At 39.4% G+C, this 25,787-nt stretch overlaps 3 protein-coding genes across 4 annotated transcripts; 1 reads left to right on the top strand and 2 right to left on the bottom strand.

The window, feature by feature from the left end:
* Window positions 1-422: 422 nt before the first annotated feature.
* On the bottom strand, window positions 423-3,990 carry LOC111810164 (protein CYPRO4). 2 transcript variants are annotated; one of them, XM_087117632.1, is made up of 3 exons: window positions 3,855-3,990; window positions 1,393-3,069; window positions 423-1,077 (listed from the first exon to the last, which is right to left on the bottom strand). In XM_087117632.1, exons 2-3 carry the CDS (start codon window positions 3,058-3,060, stop codon window positions 796-798), a joined length of 1,950 nt encoding a protein of 649 aa, XP_086973758.1. In that variant the 5' UTR covers window positions 3,061-3,069; window positions 3,855-3,990; the 3' UTR covers window positions 423-795. The 2 variants fall into 2 exon arrangements, with proteins under 2 accessions (XP_086973758.1, XP_023552532.2); XM_023696764.2 differs by lacking the exon at window positions 3,855-3,990 and having other exon boundaries at window positions 1,393-3,351.
* Window positions 3,991-8,751: 4,761 nt separating this feature from the next.
* On the top strand, window positions 8,752-18,238 carry LOC111810161 (glycoprotein 3-alpha-L-fucosyltransferase FUT11). Its single transcript, XM_023696760.2, has 7 exons — window positions 8,752-10,376; window positions 11,349-11,509; window positions 15,182-15,426; window positions 16,547-16,651; window positions 16,956-17,112; window positions 17,210-17,437; window positions 17,800-18,238. Exons 1-7 carry the CDS (start codon window positions 9,981-9,983, stop codon window positions 18,053-18,055), a joined length of 1,548 nt encoding a protein of 515 aa, XP_023552528.2. The 5' UTR covers window positions 8,752-9,980; the 3' UTR covers window positions 18,056-18,238.
* Window positions 18,239-18,409: 171 nt separating this feature from the next.
* Window positions 18,410-23,262, bottom strand: LOC111810374 (putative receptor-like protein kinase At1g49730). Its single transcript, XM_087117499.1, has 9 exons — window positions 22,938-23,262; window positions 21,618-22,169; window positions 20,634-20,924; window positions 20,306-20,564; window positions 20,163-20,215; window positions 19,544-19,611; window positions 19,328-19,417; window positions 19,165-19,249; window positions 18,410-19,079 (listed from the first exon to the last, which is right to left on the bottom strand). The coding sequence occupies exons 1-9, from the start codon at window positions 23,023-23,025 to the stop codon at window positions 18,520-18,522; spliced, it is 2,046 nt and encodes a 681-aa protein (XP_086973625.1). The 5' UTR covers window positions 23,026-23,262; the 3' UTR covers window positions 18,410-18,519.
* Between the last annotated feature and the right edge of the window lie 2,525 nt (window positions 23,263-25,787).

The raw sequence follows: 25,787 nt of genomic DNA, 5'->3' as shown, positions 1-25,787 counted from the left end.
TCTCTTAAATATTCTTTTTGATATTTTGTTGATCCATAGATTTAGAGAAATATATGAAAAATTTTCATTGACAATTTTAAAATAAAATTTTAATGGAGCATCTAAAGTATTTAATTTTTAAAAATTGTAATTTGTTTTCTCTCAATAGTTTTAAAATAATTTTTTTAATCTTTCTTATAAAAAAGTGTTTACAAACTATTTTTTAATTTTGAATTTTTAAACAAAACATCCTTCAAAAGTAAATTAACAAAATAGAGAAATTCATAGATAAAAACATTAAAATATAAACTCATTTCTCAAAAAAATTCATGTTAAAAATCACTTTCAATTTCAAATTCAAAAAACCAAAAAAGGGGTTCGTATTTGAACCTTTAAGATTATCATCGAACAACAAAATTGGAGGGAAGATCTCAATCAATGTCTTGTTTGATACACAAAGGATGGAGGATTTACTTTCACATGCTTAAAATTACAGCATTTTGTACTCAATATAATCACCATAAGGCTTACAAACACAAACACGAGCACGGAAACGAACATGAACACGAACACGAACACGAACTCACAAGAAACAAGTAATCCTAAGAACTCAATTCTACTTTTGTATCGCTTACCTATTTACACAACACACTTACACGCAGACAATTTTATCAGTGTGGCAACGAATAAACCAATTTGAAGACACATACAAACAATATGAGGAGGATAAACAAAGAAAACAGCAGGCAGCAGTACAAGGCACACATCAATCAATGGAGAAGAGAAAGCGCACCATCTTAGGACGACGATGGCTTCTCATCTCTTTCCAGATAGGCTGATGGAGCTGACTTTCATGGGGGTAGCCACAACCAGTGGGGCTTCTGGAGAATCCGAGACTGCAAACTTTTCGTGCATGAATCGGCTCTCGACGATGGATTCATCTTTCAGAACAATCTTGTAGCAGTAACAGCTCTTGAGTCCTTGCTGATTCCGGTAGCAGTCATGTGAACTGTTCTTTACCTGATGGAAGTCCCATATCACACTGAACTTGCCTACCGTTGCGACGAGGTGATGCTCTTGCTTCCCGCTCTCGGTGACCTGAAATTCAATGTCGATAAAAGATCATAAGTTTGTGTATGAACCTTGCAGTCTAAAGTGGCAAAAGAAAGGAAGCTCAAACGAGGGAAGTTCCCTGTAAGAACAACAGAAGCTATGATAGAATAACCACCATAACACGAACATAAACCAAAACATTAGTCATGGATCTTCAATGACACCGATTCTTCTACCCCCTTAATTCTCTAAGTTACTAAGAAATTGATATCACATAATTGTCAAGGACAAGAAAACCAACCAAGACAGCGCAAAACAGAGCAAGATTCAAGCATTCAAAGTCGGAACAAGTTTTCTTACCCAAGAGAAGTGGCCACCATGGAATCTGTTGTCTGTTCCAGCCAAATGGGAATCCAGAGGAGTCAACTTCAGCAACCTCGGAGCGGGAATCTTGTTGCCCATACGACCACTAAACCCAGTCTTCGTGTTGCCATCTTTATCGACGAATAACACACAGATAAGTATCAAATAAGTATCAGTCGTCCCCAGAATCCACTTTCCATCGTGAGTAACATCGACATGAGTAATAGGCGAGCCAAGCCCAGGAAAGGCCGTCTTCGCCTGTCTCATCGACGTCTTCGAATACAGCCTTATCTTGCCATCAACTGACCCAACAACAATCGACCCATCCCCTGTTGTAGCGAAGCATTGGAAGTTCGTCCCTCTTGAAAACTGATGCCCCTGCGCCCAGTTCAAAACCGGTGAATTATCAGCAGCTCCACCAATGTTCTGAACCATGCCTCTACGGTCTCTCATGTCCCATTGACAAAGCCTATTGTCGTCCAACCCCAAAAATGTGGATTCTGAAGGATCCAATTGTGACCCTTTGGTGTCGTTTGTGATGTCCCTCATTGTAATATCTGTACCATCCTTTTCAAACTTCCATTCTGTAACAACTTTCCCCGTCTCTATATCAAGCTGCTGCAGCCCTGATGCGTGGGGTTTTCCTTCCTTCAATGGACTCATGAGAAGCATGTTCGTCTCAGCCTTCATGAGAAGACCCTTCTTCGGTGTCGATCGACTAGAGTTCGGTGAGTTTCCTGCACCAAACTTCAACGAAATCCCCTTCCCATGAATTCCATGGCTTAGATTCCTATAAACCTGAACCCCAGAGTCATTCACCAAGAAGCTGTTATCCAATGCCCCTAATGTCAAGCTCTGTACGCCTCCATTAGCAGCCTCCTCGAACTCCTCTATCAAGTCCTGTTTCGTCCTCACTGAGGAGCTGGGGCTCTTCCCGAACTCAATATCGGCGTTTTCCCAAATCGAATCATCTGCCACCTCTGGCTTCAACCACCCAATAAACTCCTTCCCGTAAATCTTGACCTTGTTCTCCTCGGTCGCTTCAAGCCCATAAACATTCTCAAACAAGTAATCTTGGAATTTGGTCACGAAGTCCCGGTACTGTTCATCGCTCGGGAACTTCAAAGCCCACACACCTTTGTTAACAAAATCGATACGCCGCTGATCACCAAACATCTTCAATTGCATTTCTGTCGAAACCAGAGCTCTGACCTTTCCCCCCACTTTGAGTATCCAACGTAACTGGCCTCTCCCACCCGACGAATTGGCTTTATAACCGTCCTCTTCGTCTTCTTGATCGTCGTCGCTATCTCCGTCGACATTCGCCGTCTTGAGAAAAGCGTAGAAAGTGAGTTTCTCAGAGACGATCCACTTTGCACGGGGGGTGTTTCCACCGATGTGAAGGTAAAGTTTCACAGCGTTCTTGGCATTGGGTATCTGAGAAGGGGAAGAGGAGCCATACTTGAGCTTAAGAGCTTTGAGTTTGGCGTCGACATCATCAACTGCAGATGCTGTACCGGTCGATTTGGCGCTAGAGATCGATTGCGGCTTCAATACTTCGTCAGCGTCTTCGTATTCTTCTTCTTCATCATCCTCTTCCTCTTCTTCCTTGTATTCATCGGAGTCCGAAAGTTCAGCGTCCTCGCGGCTCTGCGCAGTACCCATATTCGTGATCTGTTAAAGGGAAAACGAAGCTTACAATATCGGGAACGAATTTGAGGAATTGGGAAGAGGAAATCAGGAGAAATTTCAAGGAATTTGATCGCGAAGATGCGAAATTTTTCTCTTTAGAGATTTTGAAGCATTGGGAGCCAAATTCTAGGGCTGTTTAATTAGTCTGAAAAATTCAGGTTTGTTGGTTTGAGTATTTATCCTGTGTGATCAACCTTACACGGTCCGCGTACGTCTTACGCTTACTTGTGGACTAAGAAAACCTAGATGCTTTTAGTTTTTTATTTTAATTTAAATTGGGTTCTTCATTTTGAGAATTGATCATAGAAATTGTCACAAATTTTAAAGAACAGCAAACTGAAAAACAAATTATAAAAACAATAGAATCTCAAAATATAGAACAAGATAGTCTTTAATAAATATACGAGTAATCTATCTTCCCATCTAAATTTATAGAAAATATGAAAAAATGGATAAAAAGCTTATCCTAATGATAACGTTCTAGATCGAACCAAAGATCGAACCATAAATTTTTAAGATTATAAAATATGGCTAAGTTAGGCTCAAAGAAGTCACCTAGCTTCAATTGTATTCAATAAATTTCATAAAACAAATAAACATTAACAGCATGATTACCTGAGAATTCTATAAAATTGCTTAGACATCATCAATCTAATTACAAATTAATCAATTCCCATCAGACATAAACAGCATAATCATTTGAACATTCCATATAGACATCATCAGCCTAAAAGTAATTATACTGTAAAACAAATCAATGCATTCACCTATAGAGGAGTGACTGTGTGCCAACAGCCAAAGATGAAACTTGTTGCAGGTTTTGCAGCTACAAGGCATCCCGCGCAGCGATTCTACGTGTGATGATGATACCGTCAACTCGGGTCCAGTTATCTTAAAATGCTGAAAGGAGAAAAAATGACCATTTTGTTATTGGCAAGTGATAAAACCATGGTACCATAATTCGGTGTAATGTATTGTGATAGTCCAAGTCCACCATTGCTAGCAAATATTGTCTTCTTTGGGTTTTCCCTTTCGGACTTCCCTCAAAGTTTTTAAAACGTGTTTGCTAGAGAGGGGTTTCTACACCTTATAAAAAATGTTTTGTTCTCCTCCCCAACCGATGTGAGATCTCACTCGTATTGATTTGGAGCGAGCAAAGGCTCTCTAAAACTTAGTAGAGATGGATCTAAAGCATAAGAGTCTGATAATTGAAGCTCCATTGTATAATCATTTGATTTTTGAAAATTAAGCTGGGAGATAACATTTTTAACTATTGATTTCTTTGTTTTCTTTGTTATGGTATCTACTTTTTATGGGAGTATTTAAAAATAAAGTGTCGAAACTTAAAAAGAAATAGTTCTTAAAAACTTCTTTTTGTTTTTGAAATTTGTATTAGAATTTCAATGTTTACTTAATAAAAAGGAAGACTAGGGCAAAACAATGGTGAGAGGTGAAAAAAACCAAATGAAACGAAAAACCAATATTGCATATCAAGAAGACATAGATTGCACCTTTCGTATCCAAGCTTGGTCTGCTCTCCCTCCCAATTCCTCTAGGTTGATCTCTTTTCCATGTACTAGTTTCTCGATGGACTTCATCTAGCACGGGTAAATAGATTGTACAAAAAGGTTGAGTTTATCAAGAGTTCAGAAATACAATTAAAAGTTTACAACAAGTTAACAGAGAATTTTTGCATGACATCTTGATCCAACCTCATCAGGGGAAGCAGTAAAACGAGCCACAAGGACATAAGAAGAGTTACCAGAAATTCCACATCTTTTCAAAAACTCTGTAATCTGCATATGAATAAGTCCAAAGATCACTCGTCCATACCCACAAATAAATTAGCAACAGTCTGTAATATCCAAGAAGTCAGAAAGAATTACATGCTTTGAACCCGAATAATTGTAGACAGAGAATCCCTCGACTTGGATACAAGTGTCTTATATGCAGCCGCAAGCACCGGGAAAATATCTGGAATCTGTCTTCAATTATTTATAAAGGAAATATTAGAGAACACTTGGGCACAATTCAAATCTATAACATACAAAAGGGTGGTGGGGGTGGATTTCATAAGCATATAAATAGAACCATACAAGAGAAGCAGTGAGAAATGCAACTTCCGGTTCCAGAGTTCCAGCTTGCATCGAATCAAGAACAAATACAATGGTACCCATAAATCATAATTCAATTCAAACCACCATAACTTCCACAAACTTTTAAAATCAAACACAGACATCACTGTTCAATCACTAAATTCAAGCAATACCTCTGGCACTTCAAAAACTGAAGAAACCCCGTACCGTATTCATCAGAAACTAACAAGTTTATCCAATTAGATCGATCACATTATGCTAAAAACACAACATTTAAATGCATTACACCGAGATCTCCCCCATTTCTTGCCTCACTTAGTTCAAGCATTTCCTCAAACAGTTCGCGGATCACCAACAACAAACGTCCGGGGAGAAAAAAAAAAAGATCAAAATATCGAATCCACATGATTTTCAATGTTTACCAAATTTACACCTTAAAAAATCCAGATATAACAAGAGAGTTAGAGAGTACTTGAAATCGGTGACGTCTATGAAAACAGCGAGAGCTAGACTGCTCCCGTCGATCTCGAACGACTTTCATGGCTACTCCGAAGACACAGAACACGCCGTAGGCTTCTTCCACATTGCGATGGAGGTACGAACCAAGATGGGAAGTCGACCATTGAGAGATTTGTTTAGGGTTCATATCTGATTACAATTCGCGGCGGGAAGAATGATCTGAATACGTGGATTCAAAAATGTGTATCACTTTTATCACTCAAAATAATATTTTACTATAAATAATACTTTTGGCAAAATTTATAAGAAATTACCCAAATTTTAGTTTTAATATAATTAATTTAAACTTGTAAATCAACATGAATAAAATTGTAAAAATACCAAAATAGCCTCATAAGGTATGCACTATATAAGTAAAATTTAAATTTAATTAACGGCTCAAGTGAATATAGTTTAGCAGTAATACATGAATGAACTAAAACCATGTAGTGATCACGAGGGTAGAATGACTAAGAATTGAGTGACTTTTTGAGAATTTTCTTAAGATACACGTGAATGAGAATAAAACATGTTGTAACAACTCGTGTTAGTTCGTGGGGTCGGTCTTAGAAACATTATTAAGTAACTTCATCATGTCACAGAGAAATGTCGGAGGCATTAGGTGCGTTGTTGGTTGCTTCCCTGTCACAGCCTCTAATCTTAGTGATTCCGAGTAGACTACTCAAACAAAAGCGGCGAAGAGTGGTTTTTCCTCTTTTATGCTTGTCGGTTTTAAGAATGAGTGATTACCCTTCTCCGACCTTTATTACCCAACCAAATAGCGGACCGCTAATGTAACACTTTTCATCATTTCTTTGCATGTATCTGCGAGTGATTATCCTTCTCTTTCGTAAAATATTACCTCAAAAAAGTGGCTGATTTGTTATTTGCTACTTAATAGTAAAAGTAAAAGAATATTATGACTGAAACTCCTCTGAAGTTCATTATAATGGTCTAAGAGTTGTGATTTTGACTCCATGCCGCCATTACGGGTGTCAAAATACTCTAAATTTAAGATCTCTGTTATCGGTGGGCTTGAACCGTTACAAATAGTATCAGAGTCATACATCGAGCGGTATACCAGCAAGGACGCTGGGCTCCCAATGGGGGATGGATTGTGAGTTGCTACATCGATTGCAAAGGGAAACGAAGCATTCCTTATAAGGGTGTGGAAGCTTCTCCCTAGTAGACGCGTTTTAAAATCGTGAGACTGATAGCAATACGTATCGGGCAAAAGTGTACAATATCTACTAGCAGTGGGTTTTGGTTGTTACAAATAGTATCAGAGCCAAGCACTGGACGTTGTGCCAGCAAGGATGTTGGGCTCCCATGGAGGATGGATTGTGAGTTCCTACATCGATTGTAAAGGAAAACAAAGTCTTGATCTGACATAGTAAATTGAGCCTTCAGCATAGCCGTTTAATTTAGACCACAAACAGACAAGTTTTGTTCCCAAAATGGGAGACCAAAAGGGAGACACTGCCAATTAGACAAAGTATTCAGCCATGAGGTTGCCACTCCTTATTTGCAATATCAAAGGCATTGGCATTTAGTTTATGTGGATAATCCATGTGAAGGTAACCAAGGAAGAACATGTGACAGTCAAAAGTCCACATCAAAAGGTTTGAACAACAAAAGATTCTTTGACTGTCCTTGTAGATGCCAAACTTGATTGGTTAGGTGCATACACAATTTCTGTCCGGTTTGACCAACCAAAAGGTAATGGAGGCGTGCAAAGGATTTTTTGGACTAGACCGAGATCGACTCTCGAGTGCAAATATAGAAGGGAGCTTGACTGTAAGTGTATGGCCTAAGCCCACCGTTAGCATATGTTGTCCACTTTGACCCATTACGTATTACCGTCAGCTTCACGGTTTTAAAACGCGTCTACCACATAAAGGTTTCCACACCCTTATAAAGAAATGTTTCGTTCCCTTCTCCAACCGACGTGAGATCTCACAATCTACTTCCCTTGAGAGCCTAGCGTCCTCGCTGACACACCGCTTGGTGTCTAGCTCTTATACCATTTGTAATAGCTCAAGTTCACCGCTGACTCCGCTTTAGTCCATTACGTTCATTGTCAATCTCGTGGTTTTAAAATGCGTCTATCAGGGAGAGGTTTCCGCACCCTTATAAGGAATGCTTCGTTCCCTTCTCTAACCGATGTGGGATCTCACAATCCACCTCTCTTAGGAGCCCAGTGTCCTCACTAGCACACCACCCAGTATCTGGTTCTAATATTATTTGTAACAGCCCAAGCCCACCGCTAACAATATTGTTTCTTGGCCCGTTACGTATCGCCATCAGCCTCACAGTTTTAAAACGCGTCAACTAAAGAGAAGTTTTCACACCCTTATAAGGAATGCTTCGTTCCTCTCTCCAACCGATGTGAGACCTCACAATCCACCTCCACTAGGGGCCTAACGTTCTCGCTGACACACTGCCCAGTGTCTAGCTCTAATACCATTTGTAACAGTCTAAACCCACCGCTAGCAAATATTGTCCGTTTTGACTCGTTACATATCGCCGTCAGTCTCACGATTTTAAAACACATCTACTCGAAAGAAATTTTCACACCCTTATAAGAAAGTATGTGATGAGCAAGATTTGCCTCTATATATAAACAAACCCTTAAGCCAATTCCCCAAAGGCAAGTGAAGAACAGAGAAGCCATTGAAACCAGCAAGCGTTTGAGCTTTGGAGCTTGTTCCTCCATGGATCCAAGAATCTCCTTTTCAAATGATTTTGCCGACACAAAACAGCCATTTAAGCTTGAAAACATGTACAGAGAAGCACCTGTTTCTTCTGATTTTGAGTTCACCGTGAAGAACAGATGTATGATACCAGCAGATGAGATGTTCTTTCAGGGGAAGCTGCTGCCATTGAAGAACAGCTCAAGGAATCTCTTGGTTAAGACAACTTTAAGAGATGAGCTGAAAGTGAATGAAGATTGTCATGATGTTTCATTTCCAAAGCTCACAAAAACTTCTGCAAGCTTCTGGAAGCAGAAATTTGGGTTCAAAAGTTCTTCAGTATAAATGCTTTAGATTTGAACAGCCACCCACATCTTCATTCTCTTATATATACCGTTGCTGTCTTTTGTATGCATTTATTGCTCCAAATTTTAACCCAAATAAGCCTTTGATCATGCTTGAAGCGAAGTAGGCGACGGGTATCGATGGTTTCAATCGCCACCGATCACTTGGGTGCCTTTGTGTTAAAACTGTGAGATCCCACGTCGAGTGGAGAGGAGAATGAAGCATATTTTATAAGGGTGTGGAAACCTCTCATTAGTAGACACGTTTTAAAACCGTGAGGCTTACGACAATACGTAATGGACCAAAACGGACAATATTTGTTAGCCGTGGAATTGGACTGTTACAAATGGTATCCAAGCCAGACAGTGAGTGATGTGCCAGCGAGGATGCTGGCCCCCAAGGAAATGGATTGTGAGATCCCACATCGGTTGGAGAGGGGGAACGAAACATTCCTTATAAGGGTGTGGAAACCACTCTCTAGTAGACACGTTTTTAAACTGTGAGGCTTACGATGATATGTAATGGGCAAGAGTGGACAATATATTGTTAGCGATGGGCTTGGGGTGTTACAAATGACATTAGAGGAAGACATCAAGCGATGTGTCAATGAGGATGCTGGTCCCCAAGCGGGTGGATTGTGAGATCCCATATCGGTTGGAGAGGGGAACGAAACATTAGAGTGTGGAAACCTCTCACTAATAGACACGTTTTGAAACTGTGAGACTTACAACTATATGTAATGGGCCAAATGGGACAATATTTGTTAGCGGATTGGGCTATTACAAATGGTATCCGAGCCAGGCTTACAACTATATGTAATGGGCCAAAGGGGACAATATTTGTTAGCGGTGGGATTGAGCTATTACAAATGGTATTCGAGCCAAACACCGAGTGATGTGCCAGCGAGGATGTTGGCCCCTAAGGAGGTGGATTGTGAGATCTCACATCGGTCAGAGAGGAAATGTAGGACGTTGGTCCCTTAGAAGTGTATTGTGAGATCCCACATATGTTAGTTATGATGTTAGTTATGATGTTAGTTATGATTTATGATTTATGATGATTTTAAAATTATAAGATGGGTTAAAAGTCCTAAGATAACCTAACCTAAAAAAACAAACGGCTCAAATATAACAACGATCTTCGATTTTTCTGGAGGGGACACTGAAAACCATATAAAAGGGAACGCTCATATTATTGTCGAAATCTCCGAGCTACGAATTTCTGGGGAATTAGAAATCAAATTAAGAAGATTGGATTTGGAATGACGAGCAGTTTCGCGAATCAAAGAGGGTCCAGATCATGGGCCACCGATGAGGAGTTGCCAGTGTCTAGTGGGGTTCCGATTCCACCCAAGAAAAAATGGTCAAATGCGATGCCTCTGTTCATCGCTCTCGTGGTCATAGCAGAAATTATCTTTCTGGGTCGGCTTGATGTGGCGAAAAATGTAGCCATGGTCGATTCATGGGCCGATTTATTCTACCACTCGTCGTCTTCTCGTGCAATGATCGGTGGAGATGATGGTTTACATTCCCGGTTACTCGACGGCGATCGGATCTCGGAATTGAGGACTTGTGAGGAGTGGTTGGAGAAAGAAGACGCTGTAACGTATTCTAGGGACTTCCAAAAGAAGCCGATATTGGTTTCTGGTTTTGATGAGGTTTCTTTTCTTTTGTTCTTTGTTTTTTTTAGGTTTCTGCATCATGCTTCACTTGTTGATTGTATAATAAAATCTCCTATTATGATGTACTGCATCAATATGTTATTAAATCTACTGTTAGGCTTTGTACTGCATCGACTTAGAAATCCATGTAATGCTAGACATCATGTATTGATATCATTTGATATGCAAATTTTCCGTTCCATGTTCAATTTTCGATTTACAGCTTTATTTTTGCATGTATGGAGAGAGTTCCTATATTGGTTTTGTCTATTAGGAGCTTAGATGTTGATACCAAGATAGTTTCGTGCCATGATGCTTGGTAGGAATTGAGCTTGAATGTGCAATTCCGAAGTATGAGTCCTTAAAAGGTCAAATTCTTCTTTAGTTCATGGCTCTGAATAAAAGAATAATAATCCAACAAGATCCTTTGATATGCTTCTTCCCTCTCATCCTTGTTAGTTACAAGAACAGGCAAACCATATCCTCATTCATTGCCATTTTGCTTATTTGGGTTTGAATGCCATTCATAAACACCCTCGGTCTCTCATGATGTTTGCCTATAGACATTGAGAATGTCCTTATTCAACTTTTTGAAGGCTCTTGCTTCTCAAGGACGACCGGTAACATTTGGAAAAGTGCCTGAAAATCCTCCTTTAGAAAATGTGATAGTCAAGAAACATTAGATTTTCAAGGACAATATGAGGATGCTTTGAATGATTTTCTTAGGTATTTTAAATCGCCCAAAAAGTTATGTTTGAAGGCCTCGTGAAAGATTTTCTCCATTTTCCTGCTACTAATATACTGAAACTCGTTAATTCATGTGCAGAATTCAGAGTGACTAACTAACTATTCTCATGTCGAGATTTATTTCATGTGTACTTAAAGCTCTAAAATCCTAATTCTTATGTTTTTTCACCCAAAAAAAAAAAAAAAAAAAAAATCTAAATCCTAGTTAATTGTTCTCTATAGGGGAGGAAATCTTGTGCCGTAGGATGTGAATTTGAGGTCCATCCAAGTAAAGATTGGGATGCTGCTTTTGGTTTAAATCGTCAGAGTGGAAAGCCTTCAATTATTCGATCCATGGAATCATCTCTATATTATCCAGATAACAATATTGCCCAGGCACGACGGTGGGTAAGCACAATCTCTTTTCTTACCATTAGTTGTTTGTACAAAACTTCCCCTTTCTTTAGTAACAGCAACTTTAATCTTTACTTCTAGGGTGTTTTTTTTCTTTTTATTTTTCTTTTTGTTCTTTTTTTCTGAATAGCTTTTCATTCAACACCCAGGCACTAAAATATTTGGGCATCCATGTCATGCATGATAACAAAAATCATGCATGGTTTGTTTGTTTTTCCGTAGTCAATCTGAATGAGTGCTTGAAAATATTACCTAGTAGAGGAAGCTGCCAGTTTGATTACCCATGCAGGAAACAAAGGGCTTAAAAGGAACGCTGCCAGAAGGTTGTATGTTATGGATCGAGAAAATTGGGGATTTGTAATGGTTTCATGGGCTGTTATGGGTAGTTGCTTGCAATTGGGTTATGATGCTTCATTGGAAGTTAGTTGGGAGAAGTAGTCGTCAAAGGGAGAGATGGAAAGGAGGGAGGTTAGTTAGAGAGAGAAATGTGGAAATAAGAAAACCATTCTTAGTTTCAAGGAGATGTGGGTATGGTGGAAAATGGAAATGCTGGATGGAAGAAAGATTGAGTGATGTGGAAGAGAAGTTCGAGATGGATTTTGAGGGGATGCAGAGGGCATTCAGTTCCTAGAGTTTGATACAAAAGTTAATATTGATGGAGAAAAATATCAAGATCCTCGTGGAAGGGATGGAGCAGTTGGTTTAAGAGCACAAGTTGTTAGAGAACTATAATGTAAGAAGTCTATGTGGTCCCAAATACGAGGGTCGAACTAGTGATATGCAAGAGTTTTCCCAGGAGAAGAGTGAAAGGGAAGCAAGGGCGTTGTGGTAGGAATGCATATTTGGTAGGCTCGTGTTCTGATCTATCAAGAGCATAGCGATTTAGTTGCTTTGAGGAGGCTAGGAAGCTTTAAAAGCTCAGTCATTTTGAGTGCAAAACATTGGCATGTTTCTATGCTCAACGGATGTAGAACTATCAAAGGTTAGGCGGAATTTAAGAATTACAATACAATTTCGCAGTCATGGATCATCTCAAGAAATGTGGCCATTTCATCCTTTTTTAGACATCCTGTACAGTTCTGATTGCAGCGAGGTCTGTTCAAGAGAGTTTGTGGTTTTCCTAAAACAATTGATCACTTACGACAAGGACGGGGTACTTCTTAGTTCCCTTTGGTTGTATTATTTAAGTTGCACGGTACATAGTTGAAAAGGGTTGGAAGTATCATCCTCAAACTGATGTCAGTTAAGGGTCATTTATTGATATGTGGAGACAGCCTTCAATGTTCTACTTCTACTCTGCTTGGGCTAGTTTTTGGGTCAAATGGTTACTGTATATAGAGTCTTGGTACAATAATATGCAGCAATTTTTAATGCATGATATACATTGAGGCACAAAAGGTTAATCGAACTTAAGCACGTAGTTTTGAAAAAGAAAAGTGAAAGGTTTTTCTTCCCTGAGGTGTGCAAGGGAAATAAAAATGTCCTATGTAATAACATGTAGTATAAAATAATAAAATTTAAAACTAAGGGCTTTTTTTTATAGATTGTTCAAACTTCAAAGATACATGATTTCGGAAAACATATTTCTTTATCTGATAAAAAAAATGGATCTCTTATTTATTTTAAAAGATAATAAAATAAATGGAAACTGAGGCATGTAATGACGAGCACCTAATGACTAGGTTACCATTCTTCGACACAGTGGTTAGCAGCCCACTTTGTTATGAAACCAGTATCACACTAGTTTCATTTGCTGACCAAGTGTTTTTAGACCTTGATGCTGCTTTATGATGATCTGAAAGTTTCATTTCATCTAAGCACCACAAAAGATGGAAATTATGTGGATAAGAAACCCAAAGAGGTGGAGCCGGTTGATGGAGATTTGGGGTCTCTTGAGCTTAGGCAGACCTATCACTAAAGATTGTTTGCAGACAAATTATAAATTGGTTCCGAGGTAATTGTCTATTTTCCTGTCATTGCTAGAGTGGGTGTGGGCATGGTTGCTTTTTGTTTATGTTATTAGATGATGCTAGAATTCACATATTTTTCTTATGTCCCAACTTTAATCAATGAAAGTCAGCCGGATGATTCCTATTGCGTTGAAAGATGACTCTCAAATTTGGAAATACATTTGATTGATTTGTTAGTTTTGGGGGTTTGCAGTTTCTAACCTTGAGGCCCTGATTTAATGGCTAGGCCAAGAATTGCACAATACCTCATTGGGAGTCCTTTGATTACATATGGATTGCTACCTTTAATTTCACTTCTATGATAAGGTCAGTCAAGATTGGGTGGGGTAATGGATATAGCTAAACTGCTAGTTTGATCTGCCTAGAAGAAAAGTGCTAGAAGGTTTCAGTGTACTGTACGGTATGGGTTGAGATAATTGGAAATCTGTTATAATGGTTGGCCTGGCTGTTATAGCGTTACAGATAGTTTGTTGTTATAGGAATGTGGTGGTTAGTTGTGAGAAGCAGTCACTGTAGGGAGGGATCAGAGCTCGGAGGAGGGAGGACATGTAGTCACAACAAAAATGAGAGTTCAAGCCTCTTGTAAGCTAGGGAATTAAAAGAATCACTCTCAATTCTTATTAACCTCATAATTCTCTAACGTAAAGCCCAGTCCACAGAGAGTCCAAGGAGCTATATCCTTAAGCACAGTGATCTTATCCTACTGCAGCACTCAACTGCAAAGTGGTGATGGCAGGACAACTTCTTTTTGGAGGACTGATCATTGGATCAGAGACAAGCCCTTCAGTATAAATTTCCCCCGATAATTTGCTATTGCTGAAACATAGAATGCTTACCTGAAGTTTGGGTCACAACAAATAGCTCCTGCATTTTGAACTTTTGTAGAAACCTCAAAGTAGATGAAATCACATGGTGGGCCTCTCTTTCCCAGCTAATTCCTTCTGCCATCCAACCACCACCAAGACCAGTTGGTTTAGAATCTCGATTACAAGGGCTCCTTTTCTCAAAATATGTGGTTTCATGCCTTGTCTTAGGGAATTACACTCACTCCAAGGAACTTTACAAGAAGATCTGGAAAGATCGCTGCCCCAAATAGATCAAATTCCTCTGTGGCAGATCAGCCACTCATGCCTAAACACTTAATACAGGTTGCTAAGAAAATGACATTGGGTTATCTTTCTCCCAACTGTTGCTGTCTTTGCAAGGAAACAGGGGAGTCTCAAAGTCACATTTTTATTCATCGTTCCTTCAAGAAAAAAAGAATGTGGGCCAAAGTGTTTACAGCTCTCGGATGGAGTATTGCAGCACCAGCAGAATCCCTTGATTGGCTTCATTTGATACTGATAGATCATCCTTTCAAGTCTATAAAGAGCACCTTGTGGTCCGTCATAGTGAGGGTAGCTTTTTGGAAGATTAGAACGAAAGAAACTTAGAGGATTTTCCAAAACAGAGAAAGTTCCCGCTGGAAGTTTTAGAAGCTTCTCATTATACTGCTATGTGTTGGTGTAAAAATTTGGTTTCTTTCAATAGCTACATCTTAAATTCTCTCTTAACAAAAACAAATTGAAGAAATATTTTATAATCCAGTTTTAACTTTCGTACCATTTCATTTAATGAATGAAATCGTGACCTATCCAAAAAAAAAAAAAAAAAAAAAGAAACCATCTAACATAGTCTTTGATGCTTTTCTAGGAATGGATATAGTATAGTAATGACCACCAGTCTCTCATCAGATGTACCTGTTGGATACTTCTCCTGGGCCGAGTATGATATCATGGCACCAGTGCAGGCTAAGACTGAGAATGCCCTTGCAGGTGCTTTCATTTCAAATTGTGATGCTCGTAACTTCCGCTTGGAAGCTCTTGTGGCTCTTGAAAAACTGAACGTCACAATCGATTCATATGGTGCTTGCCACAGAAATCGTGATGGAAGCACAGGTGCAATTTATTAAGTTTTCCTTGTGACCACAAATACATATATTGTTTTGTTCATCTGTTAAATCGCTAGGCTTTAAGGTTTAGATTTGTTTCCTTGTTTGTAATCTGCTTTTGATTTTAAGTCACATAACTATCAGTTTTTCTTCCTCTATGATTAGTTCTCATCTTATTGTTTGTGATTAAGAAAGAGGAAATTTCTCATAATTCGTTGTTTCTAATTTAATTCTAGTGTTGCATTTGATGGTTTTTGCTTATCAGTCATTATTGCTGTTATGTGCTTAAATGATAATGGGGTGCTTCTAAGTTTTGCTATATTTTAAATCCTGAATGTGACAGACTTAGGAAACATGAACACCTTCGACTTAGTTTGAGGCTTTTTTTTTTCTTTAATTAATTATTTATTATTATTATTATAAAAAACAGAAACTTATATTCAACAAAAGAGCCAAGAAGAGCAGCCTAATGGCAAATGGTTGAGATTACCCTTCCCCACAAAACTGATTTGTACACCACCAAGAGGCATTGTGTTGAACCAAATCCAAAAAAGAGTTATAAAACGGGGACTTATCTTCAGGAAACCGGTCATTCCTTCCCCATATTGCTTTGAGGCAAATGGATACACTATTTTATGATGATTTTCCACTTTGGTTCAACCTTGGTTACATCTGAAACGTGTAAAGGATGCACTTTGCGACACACTCGAGTCATACTGTTGCCGGCACTAATAAAAGAACGTGATAACTTTTCAAGCTAAAAATGTTTATATCAAGTAACTCCGAGACTAATTAAGAATGTGAACCAATGAACGCTGGGGGGAAAAGAGAGAACAAATAAGTTTCATCTGGTAAAACCTGATTGGCCGGGTGTGAGATGTAGGAGATGTTTGAGTTGAAAGATTTGTTCATGAGGCTTTCATACTTGGTGGGTTATTTGGCTCATTTTGCTGTGTAATGTATGCCCTTAGAGAATATAATTTACTTTATGATATTCTGGTCATCTCATAAATACGGATCACGTGTCAGATGCTTATACTTGGTTTGTTAAACTTACAGGGGATCAGAGATTTAGATTTTCGTAATGAAAAGTTTTGTGATACACATTTTGAATTGGCTCTTTGCAGTGAACAAACTAGAGACTCTAAAGCACTACAGGTTCAGCTTGGCTTTTGAGAATTCCAACGAGGAAGATTATGTGACTGAAAAATATTTCCAATCTCTAGTTGCTGGTATGCAAATTAGATCACTTCACTGACTCTTGGATATTCTTTTTTCCCCCTCGAATGCTTCATTCAATAATGAGGTCTTACGTGATCATATTTCTTTTATATGATTGCATATTACTTGAATTGTAGTTTACAACGATGAAGAGTGGGTTGAAAGTTATTCCCTCATGTTTTCAAATTTTAAATTTCAATTTGTCTTATGGGTAGTGGATAAAAAATTATTCCACTTATCGTTCCAAAATCCAGTCTTGTATTTGAAAGCTGTGGTTTTTTTTTTTTTTTATTCTTTTTCTTGTCGTTGTTGTAGGAGCCGTTCCAGTGGTTATTGGAGCTCCAAACATTCAAGAGTTTGCTCCTTCACCTGCTTCGCTTTTGCATATCAGGAAGCTTTCAGATGTTGAGTCAGTTGCCAACTCTATGAAATACCTTGCAGCAAATCCTGAGGCATTCAACAACTCATTGAGGTGAAAATTAAATTTGTATTTGTTTGTTCATTGGACAACTTTCAGGTCTATATACTGACGTTCCATCCCAACTTTCATCTGGTCTTTCCCAATTTAGGTGGAAATATGAGGGTCCATCCGACTCTTTCAAGGCACTATTGGATATGGCAGCAGTTCATTCGTCATGTCGCCTTTGCATTCATTTGGCAACTAGTATTCATGAGACAGAAGAAAAGGGTCTAGCGTTTAAAAATCGACCCTGTAAATGCACCAGAGGTCTGGAGACCGTTTATCACTTATATGTGAGGGAAAGAGGAAGGTTTGATTCAGAGTCCATTTTCTTGAGGTAATCTATATACTCTTTTCAAGATTACTGGATCACTCAGAGTTGTCTATTTTCTCTTGAACAAATTTCACCACAAAGCTAGGTGTTGCATCATCCAGCCTACGTTGATATAGCTGAAAATGCCTGTGTTAATTGGTTCAAAGATTTACTAAGTTCCTGTTTGGATTTACTTTCTAAGTGCTTCCAAACAAACCGCCTAAGTTTAAGATTGTGAAGTGTGGTAGAACCCTTACCTGAACAGGGTTTGAACTATAGGTGGTAGCATGCAATGTGATTAGACTTGTTAACTCTTTAAGTTATACGAACTTAACTGGTACAAATATTCTTCTGCCGAACACAATGTCTAAGACCTTAGTTTGCAGGTCTAGTAATCTGACGGTTGAAGGGCTGGCGTCAGCAGTGGTTTCGAAGTTCAAATCGCTGAAGCACGAACCGATTTGGAAGCAGGAGAGGCCTAAGAGCTTAAAAGGAGGGGACGAATTAAGGTTGTATAAGATATACCCAGTTGGGTTGACACAGAGGCAAGCTTTATATACCTTCAAATTTCAGGGGGACTCTGATCTCAGAACACACGTGGAAGATAACCCGTGTGCCAAATTTGAAGCCATTTTTGTATAGTTCGAAGGTTGTTTCGTTTCTCGTTCGACTCGATTAGGCACGAGCTTCACAGACCTTGTAAATGTTCTTTTGAGATAGATACTGGCTAACACCCACTTTAGTTTAGAGAGGAAATTCACCGCTATATTATCTCTTCACAGGAGAACTTAATACTAAATTTTCATTTGTTTGGGTCCAAGATAATTTCATTTTTCATTTTTCTATCGAGAGTTGTTTTTGTTAGAAATCACGAACATCCATAATGGTATGATATTGTCCACTTTAAGTATAAGCTCTCATGACTTTACTTTAATAGACCCGATGTATCAATGATTTATTTAGTTCTTTAAGTTTCTATGCTTTGAGTTTGTTGAATACAATAAAGTTGCATCTTATTAAAGAATTTTCAGATTTCTATACTAATACGAGCATAGTTCAATATTTAAGGTACTAACGTTGGATCGCTTGTACAGAGCTTAAGTTATCTAAAATAATTGGTCTGAGACAGACAAAATATTGGGAGGAGACTGTGGTGAACCAGTTTCAAGCAAAAAGCTTCTACTACAATATGATCTAGATGTGCTTGATGAAGAAGCAAGGTACCTTCCATCTCCACACTGAAAAATCACATCACTTTTATGCATTTTTCTCTTGCTCATGCTCTGCCTCCCTTCATTGCCTCCATATTCTTCATCGTCAACAGCTTCTATGAGCCCTTGATGCATCGGGTCCGAACTCTCGTACAATAGACGAAGCACCTGTTTAATCGAAGGCCTCGTCCTGCCTTCTCCCTCAGTGCACCATCTCACAATTGACACCACTGTGTGAAGTTGGTCCAAATTAAAAGAACTCTTGATACTTGAATCTACTAGTTCGGATATCCTCGAATCTGAAATCATGTACGCTAGGGACCATTCAACCAAGTTCTTCCCGTCTTGTATCGCCCGTCTGCCTGTAACTATTTCCAGAAGTAGCACGCCGTAGCTGTATATATCACTTTTCTCAGTAAGCTCTTGCGTGATAACATACTCAGGATCCATATAACCTGAAAGTCATTAGCATTGTGATATTATTAGCTTATGAAATGGTAATATCAAACCATAAGTTGAACAACTCGTCGTCTCCCAAACCTGGCGTTCCCCAAATATCGGTATTAATGGGTTCAAAGAAAACCGAACCACCCTTTGAAGCGTGTGCAAGGCCAAAATCGGCAACCTGGAAGATAAGATAGGATAATAACAGGTTCAAAGAAAAGGGCAAGATTTGTCATTACAGATGAATTTTCCAAGTTACCTTAGCAACAAAGTTCTCATCCAGCAAAATGTTGCTGGACTTAATGTCTCTATGACACAGTGGGGGATCACAATAGTAGTGAAGGTACTCCTGCAGAGGACAAGTACAAGTGAAAATGGTTTTCCTTCACTAAAAAATTGCTTAGAACAGCTTTTGAAGATGGTTAAGCTATTAGTTCATTAGCTCTTGATGGGAACAGGGATATCAGCAAGCTACCAGAGCATTAGCGACATCGATGGCGATTTGGATTCTTGTCTGCCAACTTAGAGGGGTCCTGCCAGGAGCTGCACGAACGTGAGAACGTATTCATTTATACACTAATCCAAGGGAGGACGATAAAAGGAAGCTCTTTCATTTGACCTAAACACTTTGACAAAGCCTAAAGCTAGGGGTATTGTCCTCCTTGGGCTTTCCCTTCAAGGTTTTAAAACACGTCGGTTAGGGAGAGGTTTCCATACCCTTTATAAGAAATGTTTCGTTCCTCCCTCCAACCAATGTGGGATCTCACAATCCACTCCCCTCGGGGGCCAGCGTTCTCGCTAGCACACCTCTCGGTGTTTGACCTTGATACCATTCGTAACAGCCCAAGCCACCGCTAGCGAACATTGTCCTCTTTGGGCTTTCCCTTCAAAGGTTTTAAAACGCGTCTATTAGGGAGAGGTTTCCACACCCTTATAAGAAATGTCTCGTTCCCCTCTCCAACCGATGTGGGATCTCACACTTTCCAACCATATGGAACAAAAAATGACTCAAACGAAATTTCATCATGGAATCTTCTTTTCATTCCAAAAGAAAAGAACAAATGAGTACGAGTGTGTTGAAGAGACGAACATACCATGAAGATGATCCTTCAAGCTTCCATTAGCCATATACTCATACACAAGAAACCTGCCAAGGGGAAACAAAAAAGTACCCATTTCATGTTGTTGGCATATGATGTTAAATGCCTCCCCAAAAGTATAACATTTAATGAACTACCGTTCATGCTTTTCGACACAAAAGCCTCTTAAAGCAACGAGATGTCGGTGATGTAATCTCGCAAGCAGCTCGATTTCTCTGCCAAATTCATCCTCCCCCTGCTCGGAGACTTTGTTCATCCTCTTCACAGCTAACACTAAGTCTTCACTGAATTGAGCTTTATAAACAGTCCCGTATCCTCCTTGTCCAATTGTTGTACTAAAACTATCTGTTGCCTTCTTGATCTCCTTATAGCTGAACTTTTTAAACATGGAAGGTCCTGCATGGAAGTTGCTAATGCTAAGCAAAGAACTTGAAAAACGACAGGGCTAAAGATAATTCGTCGAACCTTCCTGATACTTTTTGATGGGACGAGAAGGGAAGGATCTTGAAGAGTTCGCATCCGTCTTCTCGGAATCCTTTAGCTCTCTGCTTTTCCTTCGGATCAGCACAATCAAGACAACCAGCATCATTACAGAAGCTACAGTCACTGCAATGCCAATACCTGCCACTAATGTTACATGGTAGGAATGATGTCGATGACGTTTACCATCAGAAACACCTAGCGCCAGTGGCCCGGGACTTGCAGCAGCTGATGGACTTGGGGAAATATCCGGGGTAGCCGAAGATGGAGGTGGAGCTGAAATGAGCATGAGAATTGAAATCACACTATCCTCTAAGTAGGAGAAGAGGGATTTGAGAAAAAAATCCTATCACCACCCCCAAGATTAAGGAAACTTGTATCTGACCAACAAATATGCTGAACAAGAAAATCATGAGCAGAAAAATAGTTCCCTTCTCTCTGTGCACCATCAGCTCACCCAATATCCTCTTTAGCCCACCGCGGTTTCTAAAACGCGTCTGCTAGGGAAAGGTTTCCACACCCTTATAAAGAATGCTTCGTTCTCCTCTCCAACCGAGGTAGGATCTCACAATCCACCCCCTTGAGGGCCAGCGTCCTCGCTAGCACACCAACCGATGTCTAGCTTTGATAGCATTTGTAACAACATTCTTTATAAGGGTATGAAAACGTTTCCTTAGCAGACACGTTTTAAAAAAAAAACCTTGAGGGGAAGCTCAAAGACGACAATATCTACTAGTGGTGGGCTTGGGCTGTTACAAAGAAAATAGCCTAAACAGGGAGCGGGGCTGGTGATCTAAGGTCTAAAACTAGGTGCCAGATGGAATAGAACAACGTGCATTATGCAAATGCTAGCTATTGATCTTCAAGTGTTTGCAGTAATAAACAGCAGAAAACACATAGCCTTGCAAGGATCACCAAGCCTGTCTAGCTCTTACAAAGAGAAACTAAGCTTTCTTATATATTCCTTACCTGGAGGCCTGTTAAGACCTTGAACTCCAAAGAAGCAGCTTGCAAGATCAATCACTGAAGCAGCATCAAGTTGGCTAGCAAGTGCAACAAACGTAGCATCACGACAGGTATTCAATGTTATATTATCTTCTCTTCCAATAAGATTGCGGAGATATAAAATCCCAGCATTGATACACTTCCTACAAGCACTCTCCTCTGATAGCAGCAATCTGCAATTCTCCCCAACTTTCGTGAACTTCGGAGATTCCAGCATCTGCGTGACGGTTTCTCGGCCTCTACACGCGTAGTTTACTGGAATTTTCGTTCCAACCCCACAGAAAACCATGGCATTTCTAGGAACTCCATAGAGTTCCATGGTTTGAGATATGGATTGCAGGCAAATGTTGGTTAAGTTTGAAGAAACTCCTAGTTCACCAGTTGAATTTGCAAGCTGAGCCACAGAGACTGCAACAAATGCATTGATATAGCGGCAGCACTTCCCTCTTTCGTTGGGGTTAGAACAAATAGAAGCAACTAAAGTAAAGTTTGATCCACTCAAATCCAAGGGACAATCTGTGAAGTTTTCAGATCAATACGAAATTAGAAGCTAACCATTTGAATATAATGCTTATTTCTGCAAAATCAACATGAAATGTTCTTCATCTTAGCCCAAAAACAATGAAAGAATCAAAACCAAGCTCAGCCAAACCCACGAAAACAACCTCGGATTGTTGGGAGGAGAGTCCCACATCCACTAATTAAGGGGTTGATCATAAATGTTCTTCATGATAACCCAAAAAAAACAATGACAGAATCAAAACCAAGCTCAGCCAAACCCATGAAAGCAACCTCCAAGTGTCGAGGATGGTTGGGAGGGGAGTCCCACGTTGGCTAATTAAGGAGTTGATCATGAGTTTATGAGTACGGAATATATCTCTATTGGTACGAGACCTTCCCAGAAAACCAAAAGCAAAGCTACGAGAACTTACGCTCAAAGTGGACAATATCGTACTATTGTGGAGGTTAGTGATTCTTAAGAACAAGCTCCACAAATAGAGGGTAAAAAGTATCCCAGAAGTCAATACAGATGCAGATTTCAAATGGACCTTCTTCAAAGACAAACCAGACCGACAAACCCTGAATCATTCCAGAGACCTTTTCCATCGTAGATTCACCGTATTCTAAAGAACACAACGAACACGATTGTTCTCAAAAACTATCACTAGATTAGAGAAATCGACTCCAGAAAACAAATCACAGTGAAAAAAGAAAGATCAAAAGAGAGAGAGCCAGAGATGGATTGCATTTGAATAATCAAGCAAATGGGATTAAGAGACTGACCCGCCATTGTTTCAGGAAGCTGCAGCTGAAGAAATAGAAGAAACCCCATTAGAAACAAAGCTCTGCTCAGTGCGGTGGCCGCCGCCATGATCAAGACAGAGATCCACCAAGCTCTCGCCGCCGGAGCTAGCAAAGATGCCGGTGGCGACTGTTTTAGCACATTTAAGAAGCATCAAAAGGGGAGAGTGAAGAACCTCCGAGCAATGGAGTTTCAAATGTGAACGCGTTTCAAATCCGTTTCTCCCAATTTGTTATATGGTTTCTTGTTACATTTCCCACGAAATATATTAGTACCCAAAAAACCCATGTCAGTGCCACTGACAATTATAAAAGGTACCCAAAAAAAAAAAAACGGGATTTAAAATTTGGGTATCGAAAGAAGAAGATTACATATTGCAACTTGTGGTTTATATGAACAAATGACGTCAAAAAACGCCCACCAAACAATCTTCACAGTACATTTATTAGAAAAATACGAAGTAATTGACAAAATACGTATTATTTCTCATTAATTTATCACATTCTAACAGAAATCATTTGTTTCCATGTTCAATTATTGGATCAATCCAGGTTTAGAATGCTAAAACAAAAGGAAATGGCAATAAGAACACATTATCCTAAATGAAATCTTCCTTCTTTTTTTTTTTTTTTTTTGTTCTTTTTCACTTTAGTGCAAAGGAAAATCTGAAATTCTTTAATCTTAGCTGAAGAATATCTTGAAAAAGCCTACTCTTACGCTTCCAAAAAGCTTTCATTCCATAATCAAGTTCATGATTACTGAAAATTATATGAAATGATTCGTTAATTACTTCATGGTGAAGCTAAAACTCAAAACATAAACACCCTGAGAGGGATATGAAATCATTTACAAGCAGGCTGCAGCACATAAAAATGGGTCAAGAACAGTCTCATAATGTAAGGCAGAGAGAAAAGGACCACATATTCCTATATCCATTTCCTCTCCTTTCTCTCCCACCTCTACTTCTCTCTCTCTCTCTCTCTCTCATAGAGAAAAAGGCCCATTTCAGAAACCTCTCTCTCTCATAGAGAAAAAGACCCATTTCAGGAACCTCTCTCTCTGTCTCTCTATGTAGTATATACGTAGTAGAACAGAGTAAACAAAAACCCTTTTCCCCCTTCTCTCTCTCTGTATGTAGTATTATACATGGTAGAACAGAGTAAACAAAAACTCTCTCTCTCTCTCTCTCTCCCTCTCTGCCTCTCTCTCTCTCTCTCTCTCTCTCTCTCTCTCTCTCTCTCTCTCTCTCTCTCTCTCTCTCTCTCTCTCTCTCTCTCTCTCTCTCTCTCTCTCTCTCTCTCTCTCTGTATTATACACAGTAGATCAGAGTAAAAAAGACCCATATAAGCAAAATCCCATTTTCTCACATACTCTCTTTCTCTCTCTCAATGGAATATTATAGCATTACAGAGAGAAAAATGGACTCATATAAAGAAAATCCTCAATCAACTTTATTATAGTAAAGCAGAGAGGGCAAGAAATCCATATAAGCAAAAACCCATTTTCCCCCTTCTCTGTTCTTAACAGATATTGCATTTTTCTTGTTCATGGAGCGAGATTTGTCCATCAGAAACATAAAATGTAAACAAAAAAAAAATAAAAATAAAAAACAAGTGTAAGCAAACCATGTCGTTGGAAGTGACAAAGCGAGCATGTGAAACTATAATGGAAGTGGGTGGAAGCGACAGAGTATTCTGAGCGCCCACTGTTTCTGCTTTTGTGCTCTGTTTTTTTCCTTTCGCTACCTCCAAAACACTCTCTCTTCGATTTTGTATGTTCACAGACTGTCTTTTAGTATTAACAACATAAATTAATGTATGTTTTTTTAATACTATGTTTCATGTCTTCTTTCTCTTTGTTGTTATGCTCTGTCAACGACAAAGCTTAATCACTTTGTTTAATATGCAAATACTTTGCTTCAAATTGTTCTTTCTATTGTTTATGTTCGTAATTATATACCCCTTTCTCGTGATTCTAAAATGGGAACAAGTCTCGTGTCAAACTTAGAGATGTCTATAGATAAAGGTGTGTGATGTCCCACATTTTGTATGGGTCGGGTTGAGTTGTGTGATGTCCCACATTTGTTGGGAGGAGGAGAACAAACTGGCATTTAGAAGGGTGTGGAAACCTTCCCCTAGTATACGCGTTTTAAAACTTTGAGGGGAAGCCCGAAACGAAAAGCCCAAAGAGGACAATATCTGCTACGGCGAGTCTGGGTCGTTACAAATGGTATCAGAGCCAGACACCGGACGATGTGTGCCAGCCTTCTCTCTGTTCCCCGAAGGAGGGAAGAAACGAGGCAGTGTGCTAGTAAGGACGCTTGGCTCCAATGGGGAGGTAGAAGCTTGGCCCCAATGGGGAGGTAGAATTGGGGGCGAAGAGTGCCAGCGAGGACACTGGGCCCGAAGGGGGTGGATTGTGATGTCACACATTGGTTGGGAATGAGAACAAACCACCCTTTATAAGGGTGTGGGCGTTTTAAAGCCTTGAGGGGAAGCCGAAAGGGAAAGCCCAAAGAGGACACTATCTGCTAGGTCGGGCTTCCCCAAAGAGGACACTATCTGCTAGGGGTAGGCCGGGGTCGTTACAAGACCAATCCAAAAGTTCAAGTTAGTTGGATTGGTAACCGATCGTTAAGAAAATAAAATTTTCATCAACAAGTATCATTCTTCCTAGAACAACGTTCTCTTTCGGACCTCTCGACTCATCAATAAGTCAGTGGGGTGGAGCCAGGATTGAAACGTGGTTACAGTCGAGGATGGAGATGAAAATTATAATCGTCGTTTCGGACTCCATTTAACTAATGAAGAGAAATCTCTCGTATCGAAATT

The sequence above is a fragment of the Cucurbita pepo genome, chromosome 14 (genome assembly GCF_057944985.1).
Source record: "Cucurbita pepo subsp. pepo isolate OVF chromosome 14, ASM5794498v1, whole genome shotgun sequence".
NCBI lineage: Eukaryota > Viridiplantae > Streptophyta > Magnoliopsida > Cucurbitales > Cucurbitaceae > Cucurbita > Cucurbita pepo.
The sequence above is the reverse complement of the archived record's forward strand: the minus strand, read 5'-3'. Positions and strand labels throughout refer to the sequence as shown.